The 25,237-nt window shown below is 34.2% G+C and overlaps 1 protein-coding gene across 1 annotated transcript; it reads left to right on the top strand.

Moving 5' to 3' along the window:
* Positions 1 to 15,174: 15,174 nt before the first annotated feature.
* On the top strand, positions 15,175 to 22,429 carry LOC138716173 (cuticle protein 7-like). The gene is made up of 3 exons (XM_069849013.1): positions 15,175 to 15,279; positions 17,980 to 18,135; positions 21,520 to 22,429. The coding sequence occupies exons 1-3, from the start codon at positions 15,265 to 15,267 to the stop codon at positions 22,018 to 22,020; spliced, it is 672 nt and encodes a 223-aa protein (XP_069705114.1). The 5' UTR covers positions 15,175 to 15,264; the 3' UTR covers positions 22,021 to 22,429.
* The last annotated feature ends 2,808 nt before the right edge of the window (positions 22,430 to 25,237 follow it).

Raw genomic sequence — 25,237 nt, 5'->3', positions numbered from 1 at the left:
GAAACGTATTTCACAAGCGATAAGACATATAGTCAAAACTTGGAATATCTATTTTTTTCTGTATGTGCTCGGTTTAATTGCTGCCAATAGAGTCCATAATGTCTATTGTCACCGGGCGACTCCACCCTTATTATATAACGAGCCACAGATTCCTTTTATGTGTTACATTACCATTGCCGCTCGCAATGCTCTGGAATGACACTGATACTGCATAATGTGTAGATCGTATGACGATGAAAGTAAACCAGAAGGTCTTGTAGAAAGGAGATAACTGGTAATAATTGTACAATTACCTTCCGAGTGAGCAATAACAATGCTTTAAAACTAAATTGAAAGAGAGGCGTATTAAACGCTAGCAGGGCGACCCATATTTATACCAAACTTTTTATAGCACTGTAGTAGCGTAAACAGCCAGGTTAAGTGACCCATTCCACCGCTAAAATGTACTGTGTTACATATCATTTGAAGCAGAAATTAAGCTTTAATGTTATTTTATTCTCAATTCGGTCCGAAACATATGCATTTAATGAGAAAATTGACAGGAAACAGTGTTGTCAGGTGGAGGAAAATTTCGCGCAAAATTGGAAATGTATATTTCTTAAGGGGAAAGGAAATATTTATTGAAAAACGGGAAAAGCACATATTTTCTACTATTTGAAAAGTTTTAAATATTAATAACAAAGTATCAAAATATTTTTTCTAACTTACTCTTGCCACTTCACTATACTGTTCTGAATGCAATGTATAGGTGGTTATGGAATGTTATTTTTTAGTAGTATATAATTTTTCAATACAAATTATAAATGTTATTAGTAAATTAATTTAATTTATTAGTCTGACCCAATATTTTGGGTTTTCCATGCGACACCGAATAGCTCACAATAAAATTTAAAATGAAAAATTATATAAACAGGTTTCAAACAAAAGAGATAAGACATAAGAAAAAATAGAACCTACTACAATAATTTAAATTGAGACGTAAGTGCAAGTTTGAACCAATAAATTATTGAGATTTGCGATAAAATAATGAGTCTAGGAAATTGTATATTTAGTATGTAGAACTACATTTGTTTATAGATCTTTTGTTATATTATTAAGTTTTGTACTTGTGAACTATATCAATAAATAAATCAATCAATCAATCAATCAATCAATCAATAATTTAAATTGAGTGTACACCATGAAGATGTTGGCGAAATATCGCTACAGAAAATTTTATTATGGTGGTGACGATGGCATCTTGAAGATCTCTCTTCAGTTTGACACACTGACATGCCCAGCAGAATATAACCATATTTTATGTGACTATAATTCAGACGGGGGATAAGCAGAATTTCTATTTTCTACATTTTCAAGCTACGGTCTTGATTCTTTGTACACATAATCACGATGTGATAGATAAAGATGTGGTGAAGTTTCATTTCTGTGAGTCAATTAGTTTTTGAGTTAACAAAAATTTTCTTAAAAATTTGTATATTTCAAAATGAAACGTGTCGCCCAATTTTTGAGTAGTGGGTTTGATTTTTTTTTTTTTGCAAAACCAGTGATATGTTTAGAAAAACATCACGCATCGGTCTCCCTATATCTTTACTACAAAAGAGCAAGAAAATTAAAACCACTATATATATATATATATATATATATATATATATATATATATATTTAATTTTTTATTTTAAAATATATTCATTTAATCATGAAACCCATGCGCTACTTTGTTAACCATAGTGTATAAAACATGCAGTAAAAATTTAATGTTCCTAGCATAAATATTCTAAGAGCTTTCACACTTCGAACCTGACGAATTGTGCTGAGAAAAAGTGTAAGAAAACACCTTATAACAGCTTTTACGCTTTCGAGCGCCACAGAGCATTGAAACTTGCTCAACATATAAATAAAAGTTTGCTGATTCATCCAAGTGCATCTATCGTTAAAAATGTAGTTTAATTATCAATACTGAGATTGTTAATTAATTTATCATATATGAAATCGTAGTAAAACAGATCGATTGGTACACTTTTCTAAAATAAATAAAAAAAATACAAATACGACCCTTAAGTTTTTTTTTTTTCAGTTTTTTTAATGTTATAAATTATTGTTTTAATATTATTTTTAAATGTTTATTTGTGTGTTTCGATCTAATGGATTTTTACAGTATTTTCTTATTTACGCGAATAATCATACAAGGCTTTCGCAACCTCCCATTAAATTCTCCATTCAATATACTATATTCACAAAAAATTAGCCTTCTGTGTTAAATAATATCAAAGAAAAATGTACCTGAAGTTTCAAAATCAGAAGTTATGGCGAAAGAAAAAAAAAAAGACAGAGAGAGACAATGGGTAAAGAAACTAAGGCATCACTTCTGAAACATCATTTTCAAGATTTAAATATCCGAAATCAATGAAAAATAATATCCTATCTTTAAGCTTGGCATCCTGAATTTTTCAAAGAGAAAAATAAAATTTCTATATTTTTGGCTCTAGTCACTTCTCAGCGCCTTTAATATCAATCATCCTTCGTCAGACATACCCAGGAATCTCGGATGTAACGACTATCATGATAACTACAACTATCGGCATAACACAGTCGGCTAAGGGGCTTGCCTGCCGATCTAGAGTTTTGCTGATCCGGAGCTGCGCTCGGGCTTGAGTTGGATCCCCCATTTGGTCTCATTAAAATGGTTTCTTCCGAGGTCTTCTCCAGCCGTGGGACTGAAGCCGGATGGTCTATGGCGAGCCCTCAGCCTCACTTCATTTCACCCTCTGTGGTCTGATTACCTGGTTGGGTTTTTACCGAGGTTTTCCCCAACAATAAGGCAAATGCCGGGTAATCTTTTGGCGAATCCTCGGGCCTCACATCATCTAACTACATCTCGCCAAAATATTGTAAAAAATTGTAGAAAATTGTAGAAAATTACAAAATTGTAAAACTGTAAAAATTGTAAAATATTGTAAAAATTGTAAAAATTTGTAAAAATTGTTATTGTAATATTGTAAAATTTTGACTTTTTCCACATCTTAAAGCTTCAATGCTCATGTAAGATCTATGGAATATAATAAATTAAATTTAAAAGAAATGAAAAGATTCCATTCGCGCTTGACCTGTTTACCCGATTAGGTTTTTTTTCCGAGGTTTTCCTAAACGGAAAGGTGAATGTCAGGTAATCTATGGCGAATCCTCGGCCTCATCTTGCTAAATACCATCTCGCTACCACTAATTTTTTATTGAGTTATTTTACGACGCTGTATCAACATCTAGGTTATTTAGCGTCTGAATGATATGAAGGTGATAATGCCGGTGAAATGAGTCCGGGGTCCAGCACCGAAAGTTACCCAGCATTTGCTAGTATTGGGTTGAGGGAAAACCCCGGAAAAACCTCAACCAAGTAACTTGCCCCGACCGGGATTCGAACCCGGGCCACCTGGTTTCGCAGCCAGACGCGCTGACCGTTACTCCACAGGTGTGGACTCTACCACTAATCCCATGGAAACTAAAATAATCAAGTAGTTGATACAGCACAATGTTGTTAAATAACCAACTAAAAATAATAAATAACCACTACAGCGCTTAAAACTAATAACAAAGTACGGTATAGCGCTTTACATTTTACCTGTAAACTTATGCATTCATTGAATTATTCGCAGATTCAATCAATGGAACTGTGAATTACGTCACAATGTTAAACAAAATGTCTGAAAGCCTGATTAACAAGGCATTGTTAATTGTGCATGGCGCAAGATAACAGCCACCGCATGTGACGGACGTCTGCAGTAGCCTGCCGATACCTTCTCCAGACGTATCTAGAGCACTTAACATTCCATCAAGTGTTACAATTTATCGAAGCTACTCGAATGCAACCCACTTACTGGTCGCTGATTCAGAAACGTAAACTGTGCTGGTACTGGCCGCCTAGACGTAGAAATGACGGCTGACAAACAGTGTTGACTTTCACGTAGAGAAAGATCACGAGGTCAATTAAATTAGATTCTAATCTATATGGTAATATATTTTGTTACAGTTTCATTGCTTTTCCTTGCATTTCTTTGCTATGACTTCATTCGACTCTGCATGTCTTTGCATACTAAAGAAATTATAGTCTGATCTGTTTGGGAAGACATAAAATAAAACTGAAGGGCTCCTTGCATAAAAAGGGTGGCTCCACTTTTTGGTGAAATTAATATTTTGCTTGTTTCACACGTTAAAAACTATGCCCGATCGTTTAGTGTAAGAACGGTGTGACTCCGAGCATTTGGTAGTAAGTTACAATGGAATTGGTGCTGAGCTATCAATGGTTACGTTGCAAAAAGGAGGCATCTCCTGGAGCTATACTCGTATACAGGGTGCACCATAAGTAGTATCTTTAATTTCAGGGAGTTAATCTTTGAGATATTTCAAACAAAAATGTTTAAGGAGTTAGGTACAGCTTACAGCAGTAAACGTTTGGATATATTCAACATTTTTGTCCACACCTGTGGAGTAACGGTCAGCGCGTCTGGCCGCGAAACCAGGTGGCCCAGGTTCGAATCCCGGTCGGGACAAGTTACCTGGTTGATGTTTTTTCCGGGGTTTTCCCTCAACCCAACACGAGAAAATGCTGGGTAACTTTCGGTGCTGGACCCCGGACTCATTTCACCGGCATTATCACCTTCATTTCATTCAGACGCTAAATAACCTAGATGTTGATACAGCGTCGTAAAAAAACCCTATAAAAAAAACTCAACTTTTTTTTCCTCCATTACTGTACCTTGTACAGTAATGAAAATTAGTATGTGTAAAACACTGTCCTTTTGCTATAAGGAAAAAAAAAATATTTACTTTTTTTTTTTTTTAATTCAGTTCACTGTGCAGTGATGAAGCGTTTCCCACATAACTCAAAAACTATCCAACATCCTGTGATGAAATTTTTTGTACGTATTTATGCATGTCATATCTACAAAATGATGCAACATCACTTCTCTACCTGTGCTAGATTGTCTGATAAAAATAAATTAATTTTAAAAAAGATCAAATATGAGTATTTCCTTCTAACACAAAAAAATATTAAGGAATGTAGTTGAAACAGTATGATGTTGTAAACATGAGTTTCAACAATAAAATAAAAAAGAGAGAACATGAAAAAGTTAACAAGTTTATGAGTTATAAGGGAAACCTGTCACACTCGTGGGTCTTAGTTCGAACTTAGGGTTAAGATACAAATTAGATTTACTTTAAATGCTATTTTAAGTGACCATGCTTCATTTAATTTAGGATGCTCCTTGTTATTATTATTATTATTATTATTATTATTATCATCATTATTATTATTATTATTATTATTATTAATTATTGTTTTTTTATTAGTTGCATTTATTATTAATTGTCATTATTGAGTGTAATTAGTTACCACTGCCACCGGGTATATACCAATTTGCAGTGTGAATACATACATACATACATACACACATCATTGCATAGTATACTGCCATCATTTTGAATTTTGAAAAAAGAAATATAAATACTTTTTTAATCGTAAAAATATTTTTTTTTTCTTATAGCAGAAGGACAGTGTTTTATACATACAAATTTTCATTATTGTACAAGATACAGAAATTGAGGGAAAAAGTTGAATATTTCCAAAACTTTAACTGCTGTAAGCTATACCTAACTCCTTAATACAATTTTGTTCGTTTTTGCTTCCTTTCTTTCAGACAAAACTGTTTTATATTAAACACATCATAGAGTATTTTGGGAAAGCCATCGATTTAATTCCCAATATGCTGTCATTTTAAGATAGCATATAATAAATTATTGAAATAATTTTGGTTTTGTCCTTTAAAAATGCAGAAATTTGTTCCGAACAAATGCCACTTTTCTTTCTGGAAAGGAATTTCACAATTTCACATTTGTTCGGCTCAGATTTGTGCACATTTGAAGAACAAAGCTCAAATTCTTTCAATAATTTATTATCACAATTCACTGACCTAGCATGTTGGGGATTAAATCAATGGCTTTCCTAGAAACACGCTATGAAATGTTTCACATAAAACAATTTTTATCTCGAAAAGGAAGCAAAAACGAACAAAATGTATTACTATTAAACGTTTTGTTTGAAATATCTCAAGAAAAACTCCCTGAAATTAATGACATTACTTACGGGTCAACCTGTAAGTATGTAGGTATATGTGTTGTGTTGTAGTTTATGATATTGACATAGTAATTTTATATTCAGTGCAAAACGTGGCTAATTATAACCAATTTTATTGCAGAAAGGGGGTAGCACCATTATTTGTTTATATTCCCTTAATATTATAAATTATTGAGAGATAGAAGAAAACTCCTAGGTACCTAGGACATATTCTGAAAAAGGAAAGAAGCTTAGTGAAAGTTTGAATTCTTTAGAATGTTTTTTGTATTTTTCCACAACTTTGTAAAAGTGGAGCTATCTCATTTTAGTAGGAAGTCATTCAATTGCTCCCTCTCTTTACACACAGATATATATATATATATATATATATATATTAGGAAAAAATTACTAGAAATTTTAGCAAATGAAACTCCAAATCAAATAATAGGCCTCACATATAATTTTCCAATTATACAAATCTTATGTAGACTAATTGCAGTAGAAATTGGAGCGCAATTTTCTGATTAGAAACCAATAAATTGTGGAGTCCGACAGGAATAGCCTTTATCACATCTATTTTTTAACATTTATATTAATGCCATCTTTAGACATTGGAGACTAACAGTTCATGGAAACGATCATTCCGTAACGCGAGTTCTAGGCAAGTTGCATTCTACCACGACGCTATGGCGCGGGCTCTACGTCAATAAATATGCTTTTAAAATCTAGAGTTGTAAATATAACTCTACGAATAATTTCTACAAGTGTAAATTTATAAATATTTGAGGCTAAGAGGGATGAAGTTAGAGGAGAATGGAGCAAGTTACACAACACAGAACTGCACGCATTGTATTTTTCACCTAACATAATTAGGAACATTAAATCCAGACGTTTGAGATGGGCAGGGCTTGTAGCACGTATGCGTGAATCCAGAAATGCATATAGAGTGTTAGTTGGGAGGTCGGAGGGAAAAAGATCTTTGGGGAGGCCGAGACGTAGATGGGAAGATAATATTAAAATGGATTTGAGGGAGGTGGGATATGATGATAGAGACTGGATTAATCTTGCTCAGGATAGGGACCAATGGCGGGCTTATGTGAGGGCGGCAATGAACCTCCGGGTTCCTTAAAAGCCAGTAAGTAAGTAAATTTATAAAGCTATACCTACATTTCTATATCTAAAAGTTTAAAACTAAAAATGAATTGTACAAATTTAAATTAAAAAACCTGTATGTATAAAGAAAGTCTCTTATGTATAATCTGTAAATTCATAGATAAATAAATAATACAAATCCATAAATCTATATCTATTAATGTAGTATATTTGTAGAAATATAGATGAAATGTAACTGCAGGATTAAACTTTCTAAAGATTAGGCGTAACACTGTATCAGTTGTCAGTTTTCTGTATTCTTACGATTGCTTACTCAGTAGACCGTTCGTAATGGATCCCATTAATACGATAGCTGTTATGAGGAAAATAATAAAACCTAGTGGTTTTAGTTCCCACCGTATCGGCGAGAAGGGTCATTTTGAACTACAGAGAAATGGAAAAATAATAGTAATACAAAAGTAACATCCCGAGCAATGCGTCCCAAAACAATACATGTCAACCAGAAATATTATGCTGACTATGGCATTTGAAGCCGGTACTGCAGCATGAAAAGCCAACTATCCAACGTCTGACAGCGGAAGTCCCATTTCGCTTTCAGAAAACAAGACGAAGTCAATAGAGGTGGAAAATTATTATTATATAAGCTGAAGACATGCAGGCAATTAGACAATTCGATGAAAGTTGAAGATTCTGTTAACTGGATGTGTATCCTGGAAACTGAGTAAAGTAGAACACAGGAAAATGTGACTTAGGAGCCTTTTAACCGTATATTTTATCAGTTAAATCTGTGATTTCACACTGACATTCTTCATGGAGTTATTTATTACACTAACAAACTGTTCATAAATGTGTCTAGTTTAGCTTACCTACAGTAGTTCAGATTTCACTGATTGTGTCATTATTTTAGAAACAAAGGAAAAGTGTTGGAAATTTTGTTGTAATCGTGCTGTATTACATTATGAAAGTTTGTTATGTTTCTTATAGCCAGAATTTTAAAATCTGTTTCGTCTTTAATGTAATCGATATTAGGCCTACCTGTTTTATTTTTATTTCTGATGAAGGGAATTAGAGGGAAATGAGTGCTTACTTTTAGTATAAAATTTATGAATATCAGTAACTTTGTTTCAATTTATATAACTATTATCACAAAAAACTGTTCGTGAAAGTTTAAAAGTTTGTGAGCTGTTAAATACGATATTAAAGCAGAGAGAAATTTAGTTTATATAAGGGTGACATGTATTTGTGCAAATCTAAGAGCAATCAGATTTTTAAACCCTTTCGCAAAGGGCTTTTTATGTCGACTAGTAGGCCTAAATAACAGGCAATAAAATTGCTAATAAATTAACAACGTAACATGAACCTTATAAATTCTGGTCCAGCTGATACTGATAAATGCGTAAACATATGTTAAAAATTGAATAATGATAACTTCAGAAGTACTGTATAGTTGAGAGCCCGGATGTTCTTGCACTATTAAATCTTAAAACATGCATGCATTCATGTATTATCATATGACAAAACATGCATAATGAAACGGAAAAAAAAAAAAAAAACATTAAAAATATGCACTATCAAAGCTGAGTTCTACATCATGTTACATTTTATATTTTATTTTGAAACAACGTAGGTTACTGCAATTAATTTCTCAAACGTTTCTTCACTTAAGCCCATGTGTTTAGGTCTATTTGAAGCATGTTCTTAAACACAGATGATGATCTTTCTACGCCACAGGAAGTGATAGGTGCATACTTAAAAAGTGAGGAAATTTGAGAGAATGTGCGGTCGAATTGTAAGTTTTTTTTTTTTTTTTGCATGACAATGACCATCGAGAATCGAACCCGCGACCTTCCGACTTTACAGGGTTACGTCTTAACTGCAACGTTATCGCGCGTCCCAAAATACAGACGTACTTACACTTTCTTGCAACAATCACAATAAACTACATCACCGTCCGTCTATACAAATTCCTTTCCCACAATCCATTTTGATACAAAATCTCTTCTTGCAGTTCTGACAGAAGCTATAGCAACACTTCACAATTCGACACAAAAGTATACAAAATTGCAGTTTGCAATCATGCTACTTCTGCCTTTCAATATTTTGATCCTCGACATGTAGCGAGGAATAGTTGGGGGTTGGAAATTCCAGTGTAACGAAGTGAAGAATTAGTGGAAAGTCCAAAGACTAGTTGTGAGATAGGATGGCACGAAACCATATTACCTGTATCTTTCTTTTATTATTTCCTCGATATAAAAATAACGTGGAAATACCAGATTCTTCGAAGCAAAATTTATAAAAGGCATTATTATGCAAGTTAACATAATAATGCGCTATATCTAGAAAATAGGACATAATTTGCAATTTTGAAGTCTAACTAGGTGCTATTAAATCTAAAATCTTCTAAATAATGCATTAAGCATAAATTTACTCTCAATAAAAGTCAAAACATGCAAACACGAACGGAAAACTACAGTTATTTGGAATCGATAAGTCATAAAACGAATATTTACAAGGTTTGAGGCACAATTTTGTATCTTTGCGTCGAACCTCGAAGCCTTTGATAGAAACTTGTGTAGAAACACGAATTTAACTCTTCTTCCAAGTATTAGAAGAATTCGTCCTAAATTACAGATTTTGAATATTTCGTCTGTAAAGCTTATATAAAACATGCATTTGCATGGAAATCCAAGCTCAAAATAATATCATTTTAGATACTCGTTTTATATACACAGAATGGGAGCTGCTAATGACAGTCCTTCTAAAGGATATGATATGAATCTGGAAGTCCTGTACCATTAATTCTTTTTCTTATACGCATGGATTTCCCAGAAATAATTATTCAAACTGTATATAAAATATAAACTGTATATAAAATACTCATTAATGGTTCGGCTATTATTTCCGAGGCATTACTTCCAATTGGACAAATTTCGAAAGAAGCCCAAGAAGCAAGGTATAAACACCTTAAGCAATTTCATGAACACCATGCCAGAAGGATTTCAAGAGAGGCCACTAATCGGGATGTATTCAATCGACTCCTTGTTACCTCTGATCCTTTTATAATATCCCTCCTCCAACAGTACCGAACAAAAGACAAGAAAAGGATCCTACCCGTGGAAGTCATAAACCTATTGAGCTCTGAAACAAACGATCGCAGCCACAACTTTCGGATAGTTGGACACTACCAATGCTATATAGTGACAGTGTTTGATATTTTACAGAAGGAAAAAAGTGGTCGTAAGGAACAGAAAGACGTAGTATTGCAGTTTCTTATTATAAAAATCGGTATAGAAGACTCCCATGATAAAATTAAATTTGTTAGAAAGACATGTTCTTTACCCTACTAAAGTGTTTCTAAACTGTATTGTGTACGAGCTCACTTACGGTCTTACTAATACAAACTCTTTATACAGACGTTTAACTGTCTTATACTTATACAATGAGTAGCTCGTTTATAAGTCGTGTGTAAATTCCTTACTAATAATCACTACATACGTCGTGTATAACAGTACAACTGTTACACAGCTACGTCATAGTTTCGTCATTACTTCATTACGAAAGGTAATAGAATATCTGAGGTTCTCTATTGCATCCGGTAGAGCGCTTTAGTGTGCCGTGTTAAGTATCTATAGTACAACTGGCTCTGATCGATTACCACACTATATTTTAGTCAAAGAATACAAGCTACAGCAATATAATTCTAATTAGTTTGTGCTCTTTGGTTTGTTCTTCTATGGTTACAAGGCAACCATCATCATAAAATGACAGTCGATACGAACAACTGTTAGAGGGGCGGCCATTTTTCTCTATATACAACGCTTAAACAAGGGGTTTCGTGTATATAACTACTGCGAAGCAATTCCCATTGTATAGTTACATGCTGTTTATACATCCATCGCTTATGCATGGTTTATTAGTAACGTTTTCTGTCTCAAATCTGCATAACCCTCGTATAAAAACTATACACGGTTGATTAGTAAGACCGTTAGATTTTATTATTTATTAAATGTCCCCGTAATAAATATAATAAACAGTGAAGTTACTTTAATGTGTGACAACCATTAAAAAGTTACTATTAAACAGTCATGAACATAATCGTGCAATTTTTGTAATACTTAATGCACAGATTAGCTCAATGAATACTAATAGTATATAAAGTGTTAAATTAAGCGCCTTTATTATGGACGAAGAAAACTGGGTCTACCACTTCACTGTTCAAGTATACCCAGGGAAACGCGAGCCATCTGTTGAGAAACACTATCCTAAGCTAAGCAAGTAGACCTGATATATTGTTTTCATGCCTCTAGGAAACACCTTGCGCCGGAGCAAATTTTTCTCCTCTAATATAATCATTGTCCTTAAGAGTATTTAATTAGTTTATTACAAAAGTTATTAATATTACATTAATATAAAGCAATTCTTTGTACATAATTTAAAATAAACTCATGCGTTTAGTATTACTCCATAGGAATGTTGTAAATACACAAAAAAAATACTTTATTATTAATAAATTACTTTAAGTAGTGTAATAAAGTTTGGCAACGCTGTTACCGACGCTTGCAGCCTATAAAGCATGAGTATCGCGGGGCGTATAGATTTTTAAAAGCGGAGCGTGTAGCAGGCAACACTGTATATCATGGGTGTCCAAACGCCTATAGAACCAGGAGATATTGCACGTCAAGCATGTTCTGCTAAGGTCAATAACTTTCCATATAAAATAGGAAAAACGACCTTAAAGAATATGCGCTGCGGGTTGCTTACGCCAGGGGTTACCTCGTACGAGTTACAATAATTGGACAGCTATGCTGTACATTTTCTCCTTACCGCTGCGGAGAAGGAATGTTCTCATGATACGTAAGTGGTGCTGAATTTACTGCAATGTTAAAGTTATTTCTCGAAAGAATATCGATTTGCTACTAAATAAGAAATAACTCGAAATGGAAAAGGAAAATTCTGTTTATTCTATCTTATGGATTTACTCTCTGACGATATTTTCATTGAACCCCTTTCACCTTAAATATATTATTAAAACAGAGTAAAAATAGGTATCCATTATTACATACTACTCAGAGAAAAGTTAAAACTAAACTTACATTATGTTCACTTTCTCGAATGTAACTATATTAACGGCATGTTGCATTGCTTGGTCATCAATATTCCAGTTTAATTTCCAGATCACTACTTTATGTTTATGTCGTAACAATTCTAACTTTGTATACTGTTTAGCATCAGACATTTAATAATAAATCATGTCTAATCTTATATTCTAATGTCCTTTACACAGTATGGAACACATGATACAAATATAAGAACGAGAGGCACGTTTAGTTCAATTAATAGGTTCAGAGAAATGAGATTTATTGGTTTGCACGAGTAATACTTTTGTAGACTCACACAGTTTGCACGACTTGAGGGCTCACCTGCCAAACCCAACGTGACAAATTGCAGTCGAACTTCTATATTCCAAAATGCTTTTGGAAATTGATAATGCTTCGAATTATCGAAAATTCGATATGCTCTATAGAAATTGTATCAAATTGCAGTCGAACTTCTATATTCCAAAATGCTTTTGGAAATGGATAATGCTTCGAATTATCGAAAATTCGTTATGCTCTATAGAAATTGTATCAAACTGCAGTCGAACTTCTATATTCCAAAATGCTTTTGGAAATGGATAATGCTTCGAATTATCGAAAATTCGATATGCTCTATAGAAATTGTATCAAAAAGTCTCGATTATCATTATGACTCAAATACTGTACTGTAATTAATTTCGTATTACAAACTAATGCTTGTATAAACGCATTCTTCTTGATGAAGGATCGGTGGAGCGGAGAAAAATATCTCCGGCACCGGGATTCGAACCCGGGTTTTCAGCTCTACGTGCTGACGCTCTATCTATTAAGCCACACTGTATTCCAATTCCGAAGCCGGATTGAATCCTCTCAGTTTAAGCTCCACTTCTTAGTTTCCCTTTAATAGCCAACCCTCATGCACTGTGTCACAGATGTTTTACCATGGCACAATGTCCAACATACTGTACTAATGTGCAGAGGTGCTCTCATTATGAGTGACTTAACTGAGAGGATTCAATCCGGCATCGGAATTGTAATCCGGTATGACTTAGTGGATAGAGCGTCAGCACGTAGAGCTGAAAACCAGGGTTCGAATCCCGATGCCGGAGAGAATTTTTCTCCGCTCCACCGATACTTCATCATATGGTAACGCAGAATTCCTGTACGGAAATATCACATGTACTTCGGTACATCACAATAATAACATTCTTCTTTGGTTCACACGTACTGCACTAATATAAAATGTTGTGACTTCCTATTATAGTTAGGATCACGTAAGAGTAGTTCCTAAAATACTAATTTGGCCGTCTCTTCAGTGTTGTCAACTAATACCAGATATCACCAAAGAGGGTAAAATCACAATGCTAAGTACTGAAATAATAATAATAATAATAATAATAATAATAATAATAATAATAATAATAATAATAATAATAATAATAATATACGGTAGTGTTAACAATAACAATGTCTTGCTCATTTACCACATCTCATCTTTATGTTGCGAGGTGTTTCCTAAATGATTGAATAATTTATTTATGAAATAGTATATTTTCCTCCTGGACGTCTCGCATATTATGTTGTTAATTAGGATTAGTATGATCTAATATTACAATTTATTTTGTCACGCAACATGAAATTTGTTGCTTTGACTAAAGAGTTTACGATTCATGAGACCTAACCTAAAAATGTATTTACTTATTTGCATTTTCATCAGTTTGCTTTACTGCAAACCGAAAACATTGCTGCCAAAATAACAGAAAATAACTGTCAGTTATAATATTTGTCAGTAACCCGAAATTTGAAACGAAGTTGGTAAAATAAAATTCAACCTGAGAACTAGAAAATCACTATAATCCACTAGCATATTTACTAGTAGTTCAAAAAATGGTTAGGTTTCACCCTTACGGTATTAAGTAAGCTGATCAGGACTATACCATCCCTACATTACTAGATCCGTTGCATGTATATACTTTAATAGCCAACATTTCATACTTAAGTTTAAAAATTGTGCAGTAAACCCTGTAAGGGTGTGATATTATATTTTTCGAACGTGAACTCCAAAAAATTTCTGTAGACAGCATCTCTGCTTTTAAGGTTGAAAATTTTATCATTTTATCAACATGCAACGAATTTAAAAGTTAATTTTGAATAAATTCCTCTAAATGAATAACGTTGACATCTTAACGTGCTTTTCCCATCCGACTCCAAAGATGTGTCCCACTGACATTGACTACTATTCCAAATCCTTAACAAAGACTGGTACATGATTTTGATGGGGGTAATTGTATTATCCCCCTTGGTATTAGTAAGTTATAATAAACCTTGGTAGCAGGAGGGTTAAAGCATTTTTCCTGAAGTAAAATTGAAAGGTTCGTAACAATAGTGGGCCAAGTGCCATTTACTAAAACCGTAGAAAACAAGGATTAAAATGAAGTTATTACTATAATTCAATGGAAAATATAGCAAGTAATATAAAGTATACATATTAAAACTAAATGATACGTCAATCTTCATTAAACTATGGTATTCACTTAACTTTAATCCTTGCTTTCTCAGTTTTTAATAAATGGCGCCTGGCCCACTATGGCTCTGAACCCTTCAATTGTTATGTGAGCGATATTAAAACCAGGTAATTTGTTAATTATTTCATTTTAGCCTACGTCCTTTGCAGTCTGCGTCAGTAGCGTGCTGAAATTATTTAAAGTCAATAACCGAAGTGTTGGCCAGCTTGTGTTACTGCCTGAAACACAATACTAACATGCCGTTATCATTTTCGGTTCGCTTGAATAGTCACATGTTATGAGTCGTGTGGGGAAACAACGAGATCTATGGAAATAAAAGTTACGGCAGGTGACGAAGGCGTGGCCGCCTCTTACCGCGGAGCTTCAGTCAGTATAAAAGGCCTCGGGACCGCCGTCCTGGCATCACAAACCGATATCGTCCTTGCAGACACACACAGCTAGCACCATGGCTTTCACAAAGGTAAACAAGCGCAGCTCTGGACTCATAGCCTGGTTCACCAATTACATTAATTTATTAATAGCTTCTGTTTATAGTTACTGAGTCAGAGGCCCCAAGTTCAAATCCCGGGAAAGGAATAAAAATTTACTTTTTTGTCTGATTATAACTGGAAGTCTTGTTTTGTGTTATTCTGTATTATCTCAAGTGTATCACCTTAAGCCATACTGACCACATGAGCAGGGAGTTTCTGTTTAGATAATATACTGTACACATTTAAAAATTACAGTTTTAAGGGACACTTGAAATGAGTTTGAAACTTCTAAAGTTCTTCAACAATTGCTTTCAAATTCTGTGGGTTTGTTATGTCTGCTTATTTAAATAATAGTACCAAATTTCACCCAGTTTCATACATTAGTTCCTTAGATATTAATTTTCACTTATTTCAATAATGTTAAATAATACGTAAATTCAAAATATCCCTGGTTGGCTTCAGAATTGTTATTATGTTTTAGAATTTTCTGTGAAGGACTTACATCAGCTCATAATTAAGAAAACAGCGCATTGATTTTAAAATATGAGTATTAGTTAATGTTAAAAATGTTCATAAAAACCATAATTTTTACTTTAAAATTTTCTTATTTTTTAAGTTAAGAATTCATATCATAAAATATTTTCTATGAATAATTAATTCCAGGCACAACTTCCTGTATTGTAGTATGCTGAGCAAAATTGCAAAGTTTCATGTAAATTGGGGCAAATGGAAGGGGCTAGAACCTTTTATTTTGAGAAAACGAAATTTTTAGTGGATGGGGTATACTTAAAAGAGGTGTCGGTAGTATTTTAAAATGACCGCTAGATCTTCAAAAATGTCGGGCGAGGGTTAAATATAGCACAGAATATTGAACTAACATACAGTATAAGGTAACTATCTGTGTAAAAAAACGTAAAACTATATATTTTTGCTTTTTGGTTAAAAACTGAGTGCCACTGCTTCTTATATTCAATTATAATAACACATCTGTAGGCCTAATACAATGTTATTCAAAAGTCAGGAAAGATTTGAAAGTCATCTAACTTCGTCAAGAAGCATGTTTATAGAAAAATTATGGTAAAGATTTTTTTAAATAAAAGAATTCGATTTATGCAGGTATAATGTCCGGTTTTTGGTACACCTCAGTTAACTCTCAGTTACTTAACTGTTCTTATAAATTTAACTGCACTGATAACTTTCATGAGTTTCCGGAAAGTTGAATGTAGATTTATCAGCGCTTGTAACTAACAGCTGAGGTAACTTCAAGTTCAGTATCTATTATCGTTCATAGACGTCTCCAATAGTATTTTGTTATTGATTTTTTAGTTATTTATATTTACTTTCGTTTGCAGAAGTTTTCAGCAGTAATATGGCTGATAGGTAGGCCTACACAGTGATCTCTGTACAAGTAGGTGCAAGGATTTTTAATTAAAGAACCATGTTATAAACGGTAGTGTACTTGTACACTTCCATCTCAATCAAAATATGATTAAAAAGAAAGCAATAATTGTTGGTATTTGGCGTGATCATCGAGTTAAATAATACTAGTGAAGAGAGGGCTAGATGTAACTTCCGCTTAAAAACTGCAACCATATTCAGCTGTAGTGGCTATGTCAACCATACTGATAAACATGTCACAATATTTTACATTCGTCCATATGAATGCTTTCATGCATTCAAATGGACTTTTCAGAGTCCGAAATACCATTGGCATTGGTAGAACATCCAAGAATAAAATATTCCCCGACTGACGGCATAGAATCTTTAGTTGATGACGAAAATTAAACTTGAGACGTTCAAAATTGTGTTTACAAGCGCACATTATTATCCTAATATGTTATGGAAAGTAAAACATTTACCGTAAGTTACGTAAATACAACGCCAAATTTTTAAAACTATATAGACAATATAATAAATCAATTTATTGGGATCTTTATTGTTATTTAATATCGGTTATTATAGTTTACAAAACAGTAATGCAGTAGCGTCGCATGTCGGTATTTGTTCGAATCAGAACTAACAGCCAGGTAACTACAGGCTGAGGCACAGTTACCAGTTGAAGCACAGATAAGTGTAAAGATGACGATAACTGTTGTTTCGGAAACTCATTTTAAACATATAAACACGTTAAATTATGGATAACTCTGAATGTACAGTTAACTGTCTTTTCAGAAACTGGGCATAAGCCAATTTTAAAACAGAACCATCGCAGACCAAAGTCTCATTTCTATTAGCCCGCGAGTTGAAAGTATTGAACAAGCGTAGTAGGAAGCTCTTATCTTATGGGATTTAATTACTGTTCTTGTTATGTCTTATCCCCCATAACGACATTCACTGTCGGAACCCTACACTATGCTGAGAATCGCAGCAATTATGCAGGACACTGGCAACTTTATGATCGAAGAGTCACTTGCAAATGCATATCAAATACATCAGGCAAAAATCTTGCATCCACCCTTATTGTTATTGGATCTTGATTTTTGCCCTGGAGGCGTGCTCAAGGTCAAGCTTCGTGAAACATTCATTACATTATAGCATACAAGGGATTTTACTTTCAATTGGAGTAAGTACAACACAATATTACCCGAACAAAAAATAACACTTTTCATCCATATCCATATGTTTCAAGACCTCGTCTCCTATGTTACCTACACCTCTATGTATAAACTGATACATGCATGTTGTTCCAGGTTGTAGTCCTCGCTATACTTATAGCAGCTGCCTGCGCATATCCCGGATACGACAGCCATTACGCTCCTGTGGCAACGATAGCTCACGCCCCAACCGTGAGCTACTCTCATGCACCACTGGCTGTCGCGCATGCGCCCGTTGAGGTGGAACATCACGTGAGTTCGGTTAAGATAGAGTTAATACTACTGGAACTTCATAATAATTTTGTTCTGAAAAGTAATGCAAATATCTGGAAGTGAAAATACTGTAGGAATCAAAGTCAGGATAGGAGAAGAAATGTCAGAGGGAAGTGGAATATGAAGAGGAGTGCTACTAAGATGCTCTTTTTATTACCTACCTTCTTCAACACTTACTTGGAGTAATTATTGAAGAACTGTTTTTAGAACATAGGTGGAGTGATAGTGGGAGGAAGAAAAATAAAGTAGCCTTATATGATTTGCTGATGATATGGCGTTGTTAGCAGAAGAGGAAATGAAACCAAAGGATATGCAACTGGAGCTAAATGATAGCTGTGAGCAGTGTGGGATGAAGATAAATGCAAATAAGACGAAGAGCATGGTCATAAGAAGAAAAATACAGAAGATAAACTTGCGAATTCTAAATAAGGCATTAGAGCAAGTGGACAGCTTCAAATACTTGGGGTATACTATAAGCAGTAACATGAGTTGCTGCGAGGAAGTCAAAAGGAGGATAGCAATGGCAAAAGAAGCTTTTAATACAAAAAAGAACATTTTATGCGGACCTCTGGAAAAAGAACTAAGGAAGAGACTAGTGAAATGATTTGTATGGAGTGTGGCATTGTATAGGGCAGAAACATGAATATTACGACGAAGTGAAGAGAAGCGAATAGAAGCATTTGAAATGTGAATATGGAGAAGAATGGAGCGTGTGAAGTGCACAGACAAAAATGTGTTGGAAAGAATGGGTGAAGAAAGAATGATGCTGAAACTGATCAGGAAGAGGAAAAGGAATTGGTTAGGTCACTGACTGAGAAGAAACTGCCTACTGAAGGATGCACTGGAAGGAATGGTGAACGGGAGAAGAGTTTGGGGTAAAGATCATAGACGACACTAAGATATATGGATCATATGAGGAAACGAAAAGGAAAGCAGAAAATAGGAGAGACTGGAGAATTCTGGGTGTGAAGTGAAAGACCTGCCTTTGGCAGAACACTAAATAAAATGAAGTATCTACAGTATTCAGACACTTCTAAAATAGAACAGCAGGCCTCCATAAGACGTAAAAAGAAGTAAATACTTGCAAATATTTTAATTTCTGAAAAGAGTTGCTATTACGAGAATAAAACTAGGAAAGAAAAGATTAATCTCATTTACGCTGTGTTGCAAGAACATAATGGTTTGTTCTTTAACTCTTAACTTACCTATGGATACTAATGTGGTGTTGTAAGAATTTCCACTAACATTGTGATTCACTAAAGAATCCTTTAACTTACAAAAATATTATTTTTCTCTTTAAGACGTTCAGTCTTCGTTAGTAAGTTCCAAATAACCTACCGCATTAAAAAAATTGAGATTCATCGTATTTCAAATCTGGCTAGAAAATAAAGCATAGGTTGTAAAACGATCTACAGTACATCGTCATACATGAATACGGAAATAGTTTTCTTGCGAAAATATGTTAGGTTATATACTGTATTATATTTTATATACAAGGTCACCTACGAACAGACATTTAGTAGCTAAATTGACAATTACATGCTCCACTATAGGTAGTTGGACATTTTGCAAAACAATAAGCAGGAACATTAACATTTAGCCAGCAGAAACGTACGACAATATCGGTTAGGTTATCAAGGGTTTGATTTATGTGATGTACTTAAATTAAAACAAAGTTAGATCTACAAAACATTATTCTTTTACTTCAACAACACAAATATTTCAACTAGATATGGAATTTAATCGATTAATCGATCAAATTTTGTTGTAAGATTAATCGGTCAAAAATATTTAATCGAATAATCGGGTCGATTAAAATTAATCGGTTGTAGTTGATATTAATTATTATTTTGTTAATACAAACTCATACTAAAAATTACGACAATATTTCTCTCTCAGAAATTGCTTACTTAAAAGCACAATAGTACTGTTATTTTCTAACTGTAAACCAGGTAGTGTAGGGAAAATCTTTGCACAAACACTTCATAAATAGATGGAGATATGAGGACAGTGACCTAGTCTACCTCTATTGAAAGTTGAAACACAATGCGAAACCCTTATTAATTTACTGGTTTTCCAAGAAAACTTCAACCTTGTTGTCAGCTCATCTTCCTAGCATATGAAATACATACTTTTGTGGTATTCGTTCCCCTCATCCCTTATAAAATAGCCATGTCTGCACTGTGTGTAAGTGAGAGCGTAACTATCTTCTTCTTTTTCTAAAATCTGGTTATTCGTATTACAATAGGGGCCAGTCTTTTGTTTTGACCGCTGTACTTTTGCAAGTGCTTGCAGTTTCTGTATTGAGTTTATATATGACGATTGTGTGTTTAGTTTGATAAAGAAAAAAAAATAAATTTTCTGTGGTCTGTGAAAAATGTAAACTTGATTATGTCATATGAGAATTTGAGAAGTAAACTCGGTGAAACGTTTGGATTTAACTTGAACGATCGTGGAGAAGTGCTTGACAGAAAAAAACATTTTTTCGTGTTTAGTGATGCAGGAAACATTGTTACTAAACGTAGAGCGACACTTAATTCGGAGCATGTGAATGCACTCACATGTTTAAAATCATGGATGAAGCAGTATTAACTAGGCGAGTCTTCACACTTTTTGTTATTTATGTTTGTCTCAAAAATTCCAGGAGAAATTGACGCAATAAATTATAAGCCTCATAATAAATATGTTAGTAAGTAATTAAAATAGTTATTTTGTAATATAACGATACAACATATACAGATATACAACATTTAATACTTATGCTTATCATCGAACACAAGTTAAATTTAACAATAATTTTGTATTACAGTATATTAAAACATTTTTCAACTCGATCAAAACTCGATTAATCTATTAAATTCAAATAGATAATCGATTAAATAATTTTATCTATCGACAGCACTAATTTCAACTATAGTTCTTCTGGAGCAGCCCTGGACATAAAGGAGAAGGAAAAAGGAAAAAAGATACCTCCGCTTATGTTCTTTCCATTTCACCGCTTTAGAAACACACAGTAAAGCACTGTACATCAGTGGTGAATTTCAGTCATCAGCGAGTGCCGAAAACTATAATGCATGCTTGATACAATCCGTCACTTAGTAACGATTACCTTCAAGCCTACTCGTATCCGTCCGATACAATATACATAACTTCTCTGCCGGGGAATGTGAAGTGGGGAGTTAAGGGGAAGTCTGTAGTGCCTCAATTGAGCTAGCGCTTATTGAGAATCCGTGACTTCACTGAGTTATATTTTGGCTTCATCGTCTAAACTGAGTTTATGATACTACAAGTTAAGGGCACTGACTGCTCCTGATTGATTAATAATTCATATTTTATAATATCTTTAAACGGCATTAATTCCAGGCTCCAGCCAACTACGAGTTCAAGTATGGAGTGAATGATGGCCACACCCACGACATCAAGGAACAGGCAGAGAAACGCGTTGGAGACAAGGTGGAGGGTTACTACAGCCTGGTTGAACCCGACGGCACCACCCGCACCGTCCACTACACCGCTGATCACCACAACGGATTCAACGCTGTGGTCTCCAAATCAGGACACGCCTCTCATCCTGCCACTCCTGTCAAAGTTGCAGTGCCAGTCCACAGCGTGGCTCCCGCTCACAGCATCTCCTACGCTCCCACATACTCCCACGCAGCTCCCCTCGTCTCATATGCTGCTCCCAGCTACTCACACGCTGCACCTGCCCTCAGCTACAGCAGCACAATTGGTCATGGTTACAGCGCAGGAGGCCTTGGTCATGGTTACGCCAGTCTTGGCCATGGTTACGCTAGTCTTGGCCATGGTTACGCCAGTCTTGGCCAAGGACTTAGTCTAGGACATGGATATGGAGGCTATCACTAATCAAAATCTTGGCCAGTTGTCAGTAAACCATTTCAGTAGCATCAAATACAATCATATGTCAACCCATCTCGCATCTTCACGCTATGTCAAACACTTTCTCCATATCTACGAAGACATTAAAAATCATATATCTTGTTACATGTTTTGCAGCCAATGTATGGTGAACGCTTTACTTTTATAATCTGCATTGTTTTTCTTTCTTTCGTTATTTCCACATGCATTTCTACATTATACTATTCATATCTCTCCGAATGCATCCTTCATTCACATTTTGGCCAAATATTACTTTCTCATTATTATGTTTATTATAGTGCAATATTTCTATGTTGGAAGATTCTTTTCTCTTGTTACTTGTACTGCTGTTGTGTTGATGGTGTTGTAATAAACAATATTATCAAAAAACACGAAACTCTGTAATTTTTTGTCTTATATCTTGGACACTAAAATCCTATCCTCTGCATCAAGCTAAAGTAAAATAGTATTGCTATCAAATTATACGATAGGTAATACGTAAATTTCTGTGATACCTCCTGAGCATTATCCAACTAATCCCATTCTCTTTTTCAAACTGTGTCGAAAATCTAAGAATTTGCATATCAGTACATCAAATTGACACATAAAATCTGAAAAATAACATGCTTTTGACAAGCAACATTTCTTCAATGAAATTGTGTTGCACCTAGCCTTCATCTAAGAAATGTTACTATATATATTGCTTACAATAATAATTAACAGATGTCTCGATTAGATATTGATGTCTTCGTGGAATTTAAACATAAACCTGCAAATTAAATTTTTATTTGAATTGCAACGCCATTGTCATATGCCAAGCCATGAGTAATTTTGAACTTATCTGTAAGTCCGCGACTGACTTTAATTACAAGAAGATTTATCTAAAGAAGTTCAAAATTATGAGTTGTAATTGTTAACACTATTTCATGATTAAAATGAACTAATACAGCTAATGAAATCCATAAAATAAGATATTTGAAATACAAGAAATGACATTTTACTCGAACATTGGTCACTCCAGCTATGATCTCATGGCTGTCAACTTACAAAATATAAACACAATTCTGTAAACGACGTTTTAAAAAGGTTTTTCGTGTTATTGCTACGGAATTATGTTGCTATGTTATCGTGTGAATAAACTTGTTGATGTTTGCGGTTTTCCAACAATTTACACAAATTGATAAGTAAATTAGTAGGAGTGGGGCTGCCGGAAAGCAGTGCGTCTTCTGTGTGGATGACATACAGTTGAAATCACTAAATAAAATTACATTGTTCAGAATCTTTCAACTAGAAAATAAGAACGAACAAGAATATGTATGAAAGAAAATGTGCAAATGAGCCGCCGGAAATTTAGCTGAAAATAAAAAACAGTAGACTGAAACGAGTGTGAGAGTAAAGGGTAAGGAAAAAGGTATACTCAAACTCTCTTCTGCAGTTCAGTTACAAAGTGTCAACGATTTAACGAATGTTCTTACACCGCCAACAATAAACAAGTGCAATGCCTGATCCAACAGGTATCAGTGATTTAGAATTAAACCAGTTCAACATAAAAAAGCAGTGGTCGCCGTTTTATGTCTTAGACAATTCTACAGTAACCGCAGCAAACCTACCTAGCTCATTCACTTTGTTTGATATAATGAGGGACAATGCTGAAGTTACATTTCAGTACCTAATGATATAGTGAGTTCACTATAGACGTCAAAATTCTCTTCCGGTGGAGGTGAACTGGAGTGGGAGGTTAAGAAGTCCCGTTCTACAAGTACGAAATGTACTACATTTGGCGACCGTTCATACAAAGACTTTAAATCGAATAAAAGTGTTCATCAAATACTTAAAAAGCAATTTATATAAATAAATTTGATTTTGTGTGCTCCACTTTCATTTAACTATCATAAAGAAAGTGTTATATGTTTTTAATTCTGAAGACTACTGAATGTAAAAGTGATACATTTAACTCTGATTTATCGTCTCTCATTGCATTAATAAGTTTACTTCATATTTTACAGCTAAAGAAGTTTCACTTCTGTCGCTTGTAGAGTACTCATTTTTTACGCGGGATGGGCCCGAAGGCTAGCACGTATCACGAATCTTATTGTGTCTTGCTACTCCTTAGCTTAGCAATGTGGTGCCATCTGATTCAACTATATAGGCTCAAGGATCCAAGTCCTGTTACAGCGCTCTTTCATCCCCATAAATGAGTATTCCGCCTACTCAGATTGATCTCATCAGTAATTAAGTCATAATACGCGTAATATTACGTCACACCGTACTGTATTGGGTATTTTGTTATTGAAATTATGATGATGAGTGTTGAAGAAGAGTGGTGCAGTGAAATGATGCGGGAAACGAAGAAAAAACTCGAGAGAAAACCTGAGAAAGTCGGCTTTGGAACATTTTGTGAACTCTCGCGAAAATTGGGAATAATATGAATTAGGGGGTCGTGTCAGAACCAAAGCATTACTGAACGCGTTTCATCCGCTATACAAAGAGGAAATTAGTGCAATATTATGATCTCTTTGGCAACTATTATTTGTTATTGAAAATGAAACGCGGAAATGATGGTGTGAAAAGAAATAAAGGATCTAATTTCACTAATATATAAAAGTCTATGTTAGTGGAATTGGTAACCAAAAATAAAGATAGTTTGGAATTCAAGAAAACAAATGGTATGAAAATCAAAGCCAAGGAAAACGCGTGGGTGGGAATTACCACTGAATTCAATTACCAAGGTGAGCTTACCGCAAGAACTTCCAAGTAACGTAACATTTTGCGACAATTCTTCAATTGTTGGAACCATTACACATCTTAATCTCATTCTCGCTATAGACATAGAAATTTTTCGATAGTTATACTTATGGTTGCTTCACATATGCCAACACTCACTACTCGTAAAAGGATATTTTACGAGTAGTGAGTGAAAAGAACCACTGACGTAATTTTTTTGTGGAATTAATAACTGTAGCATGGGAAAGAGATTTATATTTTCGTTGTGTTTTCTAACTTCTACATCTACTATCTTCCTGACAACTGTCTTCGAGAGTATCTACCTGAGTAAAATTAGTCCTGAGATACGAGTATATTTTACAAATAATTAATCCTTTCTCTTCTCTCCCAATGAAATATTACATTTAAAAGATCTAAATACAGCAATTCTAGATCTACAGTGTAATTCACAATCCCTATAGTTCTCTTTTTAATAGTTTTG

Source organism: Periplaneta americana, chromosome 16 (assembly GCF_040183065.1).
Source record: "Periplaneta americana isolate PAMFEO1 chromosome 16, P.americana_PAMFEO1_priV1, whole genome shotgun sequence".
NCBI classification, from domain to species: Eukaryota; Metazoa; Arthropoda; class Insecta; order Blattodea; family Blattidae; genus Periplaneta; species Periplaneta americana.
The sequence above is the reverse complement of the archived record's forward strand: the minus strand, read 5'-3'. Positions and strand labels throughout refer to the sequence as shown.